Below are 6,007 nucleotides of genomic sequence, written 5' to 3'. Positions count from 1 at the left end.
CCAAATAATGCTTTTGTAGATAATATTATTTGTCAGTTTATCATCTTTAAGTTCCCTATCATTTGTGCATTTCCAGTTTCAAAATACAGTAGCTACAAAAAAATCAAAAAACAAAACCATAATAAAGCTAGTCTTCCTAGTTTGTGCTTGCCTCCCAGGTCAAAAGAAATTGTTAACTGCCAAAAAGGTAAAATTTATTCCAAGAAAAGTAACAGGCTACACGGGTAAATTTTGGCAAATGCAACTTTATATTGAAATTCACACATCTGTATCTTAAAGAATGAGACTCACAGACTCTAATGTATTTCTAAAATACCAGAAATCATATGATAAGCTTTCACAAGGTAAAACTGAAATAATTTAAACGACCAATACACTGAATGTGCAGAAAGTATAAACAAGACTGTGCCGTCGGTAGAATAAATGCTTCTCAAATTGTGCAGGATGTCTTACTAAGGCTGTGGTCTCCCCTTGACAGCTGATTTAAAATATAAACATACATCAACTGCCTGCTTCTTAGAACACATTAGAATGGGTAGCACACCTCAGAAGAAAATCTCATTATCCCAGTGATGTGCACCTTAAATTTCAAACCACGTGAGGAAAAAGGAAAAAGAGTATTAAATGATCGTCCATGCACTTCCAGATGCATGACCATGACCAGTTACTAATTCGATTTCCCTTGACTATTTGCTCCAATGCTAAATAAGATGATAGATACTAGATAACCCTTTAAGGCAACATGTGTTTATTCTGCATTATTAGAACTGCTCAGTTGTGACCATTTGGTACCGTTAATGTTGCCTCCTAGACCAATATCTAGCATTTGTAAAATATAAATGAATTGGAAAAACTTTATACCAAATCAACAAAAACCACATAATACACTTCAATGCTAGCAATTTCACTAGTAGGTAAGGAAAGTGGTATTTAGAAATAGTAATGTATTAATACAAAAAAAAAAAGAGTAAACTCTAATTGAAACCGATATACTGCTTTGGAATGCTCCCCCAAACTTACAAGGCGAATTTTTAAAAGTGTGATAATCCCATAATTCATGGCACGTCTTTAGTGGCTTACAGTACTTTAAGTCCCCAAATATTTTAGTTTTTGCAAAACAATAATAGTATGAAATGTTTTAAAGTCTTCAAACTTCTAAAATTAGTTTTTATCAACACATTTACCTCATGTCAACTTAATTTATTAAGATGTCCAATGCTAATTGTTTTTTTGATGTTTTTTCTTTTTTCTTAAGTAGTGATATACACAGCATTTAGCACTGATACTTAGCACCTGCTACTTTCATTATCTAGTTTTCAACCACAGAAAGAAACTTAGGGCAGTGGTTCAGTCCTTTCTTAATTACAAACCTTCGCCGGCAGTCAGCAGGATCACTCTGAGATTTAAAATAGGATTATAGGTGAACTATTGCAAATACTGCAGAAGGTTGCCCAAATCCTTATAACCGTTGATCCCATTCTTGATTTTCTTCTCAAGATATGGCTACAGGCCACGATTGCTTAGCAGAGAAGGTTAGTGTTTCACAAGGCTAAAGATTTCCAGATGCTCCTTCATATAACACAGTAAGGTTCCCTTGGTAACCTGGATTTTCTGCAGTAAAGGAGGGTTGTGCTGAAACAGCGCCTCAGCTCCCTGTTGGAGAAAATGCAGACAAAAGGATTGATTCCTGCTTGGGCAAAACTCATCCAGACAGCGGCTGTTAGAAATCCCCCTGGTACTACAGGCCCTCTTGCAAAAACTCTCCAATAACAGGCCACCAGGTATGGGCCCCACAAGGTTAGGAAGAGAAAAGTCATTATATAGAACATTCTGCTGATTCTTTTCTCCATTTTGAACTCATCTAGGACCAAGAGCCTTCTTCTGCCCGTGGTGTTTGCATTTTGCCGGATGCCCAGCAAGGTGGGTGGTGTGGGACCCCTTCCAAATCCTGCTAGCCAATTGGCGGCTGCCTGGCCACTGGCTCCAGGGCCATGAAAAGTCCAGTTCTGGCTTACTGCTGCTACAAACTGGACTGGCTTCATTTTCCTTCGGTCGTGGACAAAAAATATCAGCTTGAGGTAGACAAGCTGTGTGGCTAGGAGGATGAGAGCAAGGAGCAGCATAAATCCTAAGGAATCATTAGCCCTGAAGGAGCGGTGTTGGAAGGTACATTGATCTTCCTCCCTAATGAATGAGTAAGTACCCACATCTAAAACTGGGGGGAATGCCATGGCCACAGACAGAGTCCACACCATGCAGATCACAGCCAGACACGTCCAAAAGGTCAGCCTCTTTGTATAGAAGCGGTGATGGGCGATAGCTAAGTATCTGGTGACGCTGATGCAGAAGAGCATGAAAGCAGTGTGGAAACACGACAAAACCCCCAGAAAGGCAATCACTTTGCAAGTCAGAGTCCCATAAGTCCAGGTAGAGCCATTTTTGACAGAGTTGAATACGAATGGGAAACAAATTGCAGATCTGAGGATATCTGAACAGCAAAGATCCAACAGGAAGTAGTAAGGTGCTCTATGCAAGGTCTTATCTTTCACTAGCAAAATGGAGATCAGAAGGTTGCCCACCACGCTGACTCCTATTATGAAACCCAAGGAAGTCAGTTTCAGAAAGGCTGTTAGAGGAGAGAGATTTTGCAAAATGTTGTCAGCTGCATGGCTATAGTTCGCCATAGATGGATGGAGGATAAAGATACAGCCTCAGTCAAGTCTCATGATCTAGATATAAGAACAAGGAAAAGATAGATCCATACATTTTACTGAAAATGTAATCCACAAAGAGAACTGATGTGATCTGCAGTCATGCTTCCTCTTTTCTTCCATTTGATTTGCCATCAGAATATCTGGAAAAAAAATGAGCTATCAGTTCTTAAGTTAACAAGTAATGATGTCAGGCAGTGCTAACATAAAGCTGTTCATTTACGGGGAAGCAAATAAAGTTTTAATTTTGAATAACAATATTTGCTTTAGTAAGTATTTTTGTTTGAGATTTCAGAAAATTGGCTTGTTTAGTTTTCTGAACTAGATGAATTGTAAAATGTCCTTATATTGGAGAACATAAATTTGATTGGGTACTTTTAGGACAGAAGGAATAAAATGTTCCACAGTCATAAAATATGCCAGTCCAGGAATTAATCACTAATGTTACAATGGAATCTACAAGATTGCTGGTAGGTGACAGAGATGAGACTGCCTACATTATCTGAGTTCTGTTAGTATCTGTCAGTGTTTTACAGGCAGCTTTCCTGCTGATATGGATCCAAAGAACCCTTGCAAAATATGTCTTTTAACTTAAGTGGCACTATTCATGCTGCATATTGCAAGAAGAGTATTTGTTGATTCATCTCAAAGCACAATTTCAACATTAGACTCCGAAATTAATAGGAAGTTATCCCGGATTTGATGTGATTTAATCTTTTGTCTTTCCCTCCCCACCCCACCCCCCATTTTTGGTAAATCTTTTCTCTTTTAAACCCACATGATTATTAAAAACGTTTAATGTAAGTATTGGCCGGGGAAACACACCCAGAGGAATAAAGCACTTCCATTTGTAGACCTTGGCTGCCTGGATTCAAATGAATTTAACATGAACCTGTATATCTTGGGCAATTAAGCCTTTCCTATTTACACTGATAATCTTTGTTGCAAACGCAAGTGGCTTCATTTTAAAACAAAATGCACATTGTCTCCCGGGTGCCTGAGAGCCACACCAGGAAAATCGGCTTCCTCTGTTATTCCCACGAAGCATGTTTCCTTTGCCACTTCTCACTAGCCCGGAATATACTGATGGAAGCCCAGGCAAAACTGCGTTCGACGATTTTAATTTCCCCACCAGTACATCCCCGGGTAAATACCGATCACATCATGCAACATTACGAAACCTGAAATCCGCCACCCCTGGATTTATAATGTGGGGTGGAGGAGGGGGAGGGGGAGAGAGACATGCATTACATACGCGAAGATGGGGAGAGATATTGCTTCTGTGCTGCAAGGGAACTGTTCCCGGTGATTCGCAGTCTGATATTCCTCAGTCTTGCAACGCTTTCCAGAAATGGAGCTCTCAATAAGCCCTACTGAAGATGCATTGTCTGAATGTACTTCCATTATGCAGTTTATTGTCAAAAAAACAAAAAACAAAAAACCTCAGGGAGGGCTCGGTGCCGGTGAACCTGCAGTTTCATCAACACTGTGCGCCCCCCTCCCCCCAAACTTAACCGAGAGTATATCCTCCTACCTGTTGGTGTTGGATATCCCGACAGACTATAGCTTCTTCTTTCTATAAATTGCTGATTTTTTTTTTTGCCTTAGTGCCTTGACTGAGCATTCAGCCAAGGCTCGGCGGCGCCTGCGCGCTGGAGCCTCCTTGAGCTCCAGCCGCGTCCTCCCCTGTCGCAGCGGCACCGTCTCCCCCAGTAACGCAGGGGCCGCGGCGGCGGCGGCGGCGGCGGCGGCGGCGGCGACGAGGGCGGCGGCGAAGGCTGCTTCAGCCTCTGTGGAGCCAACAGGAGCCTCGACCCGTTTCCAGAGCTGGCAGGGTTTATTGACTCTCCAGTCCTGTTGAACTGGCAAAATTAGGCTTTGTCCCCTTCTGGCTGCTACTGAACTTTTCCCTCCCCACATCTGAAGTGGGGGCTTGGAAAGGCTTTTTTCAGGACCTCAGGCCCATCCTCTTCCCTTAGGGCAGCGCCAGGAGAAGCCACCGTGTTGGGGGCGCTCGCCCCCTCTTCAGCTTCCCGGAACCCTAGTCTTCCCCGAACATTTCCTTCCTTTCTCTTTTAGGGTGGTCCAACGCATTGGAAGCTTCTTTTAGATTTCCTTTTTAATGATCTCCCCAGCTGACCTTTGCATTTGCAGGTTAGCCCGGGCGTGGGGGGAGGGGGAGGAAAAAGAAAGAAAGAAAAAAATTAAATAAATATGTATATATATATATTTTTAAAAGCGCCGTCAAGAAAAATCTTGTCAATGGGGAAGAAGGGAAAGCAGGTTAGGGCAGCCCTGTCTTTGTTAGTCATCTTCTATTCTCAAATGCACGCAAATATGTGTTAAGTAGGGAGAAGCTAAGTTCGGAGGACTACTGCAAAATGATTTACATCCATTTTACCTTAACGACTATGACTATAGAATCAGGCTTAGAAAAATTTTAAATGACTATTCCTCGCATTCCACCCCACCGAGCAACAGCCTTTCTCTTTCCTTCTTGCAAGTACGGCTGACCGATACATTGGTAATGTCAAAGCAGTTGTGTGTTTGAGTTTCCTTTTCCTCCCCCTCTGTTTTTACGGAAGAAAAATACTAGGAATATAACGAATTCATAAAACTTACACCCATCCAAAAGGTCCGATGATATCACAAGACACCACATAGCCTGACAACTGGGTGCTTAGGGATGCCTCTGGAATCATGCATTTCCTTATTTTACCATTTCCGAAGAGTTTTGTTTGTGGGGGTGATATAAGATTTTAAACAACTCCCCATCTCCAAAAAACGAGCAGACAACGCTTTCATTAACTCCCAATGTAAAACGTCTGCTTCTCCTCCTGCATGCTTATTGCTTTATAATAATCTGTTAATGAAACAGAAAAAATAAAGATCTTCTCTACAGTAATAATTTGATCTCCAGACAGCAGTAAAATACCTCATTGCTGGGTGGTGAGATTGTGACATTCGGGCGAACTCAAGCCAATCAGCATACAGATAATATGGGTTAATTTACATATTGAATTTCTATTGGACGCACTGAGGTAAAGCTTTCTCTGTTTAAAGCTTAAAAATGAATACTTCACTGTCATGGTGTCACAGTCATTACACTAAGCCCTATGTTCGTAATAGTGAAATGATGTTCCGTATTCCTGATTTGTTTTTTGGGATATCCTAACCCGTTTAAAAGATAGATAATTATTTGTTAAAAAAAACAAACAAAAAAACAAAAACAACAAAAAAACGAAGAATACATACAAAGCACCTAACTTTTGCATTCCCTTAACCTAGAAAAATCA

The 6,007-nt window shown here is 41.1% G+C and overlaps 1 protein-coding gene across 4 annotated transcripts; it reads right to left on the bottom strand.

The window, feature by feature from the left end:
- Positions 1–229: 229 nt before the first annotated feature.
- On the bottom strand, positions 230–5,576 carry GPR85 (G protein-coupled receptor 85). Of its 4 annotated transcripts, none has more exons than XM_046020033.1 (4): positions 5,334–5,576; positions 4,246–4,851; positions 3,967–4,108; positions 230–2,854 (listed from the first exon to the last, which is right to left on the bottom strand). In XM_046020033.1, exon 4 carries the CDS (start codon positions 2,682–2,684, stop codon positions 1,572–1,574), a length of 1,113 nt encoding a protein of 370 aa, XP_045875989.1. In that variant the 5' UTR covers positions 2,685–2,854; positions 3,967–4,108; positions 4,246–4,851; positions 5,334–5,576; the 3' UTR covers positions 230–1,571. The 4 variants fall into 4 exon arrangements, with proteins under 4 accessions (XP_045875989.1, XP_045875991.1, XP_045875992.1 ...); XM_046020035.1 differs by having other exon boundaries at positions 3,967–4,084; XM_046020036.1 differs by having other exon boundaries at positions 3,967–4,081.
- Positions 5,577–6,007: the final 431 nt, after the last annotated feature.

Source organism: Meles meles, chromosome 10, assembly GCF_922984935.1.
Source record: "Meles meles chromosome 10, mMelMel3.1 paternal haplotype, whole genome shotgun sequence".
In the NCBI taxonomy this organism is placed as follows: Eukaryota; Metazoa; Chordata; class Mammalia; order Carnivora; family Mustelidae; genus Meles; species Meles meles.
The sequence above is the reverse complement of the archived record's forward strand: the minus strand, read 5'-3'. Positions and strand labels throughout refer to the sequence as shown.

Coding starts and splice junctions, on each gene's coding strand:
- GPR85 (XM_046020033.1), bottom strand. CDS start 2,684: ATGGCGAACTATAGCCATGCAGCTGACAACATTTTGCAAAATCTCTCT.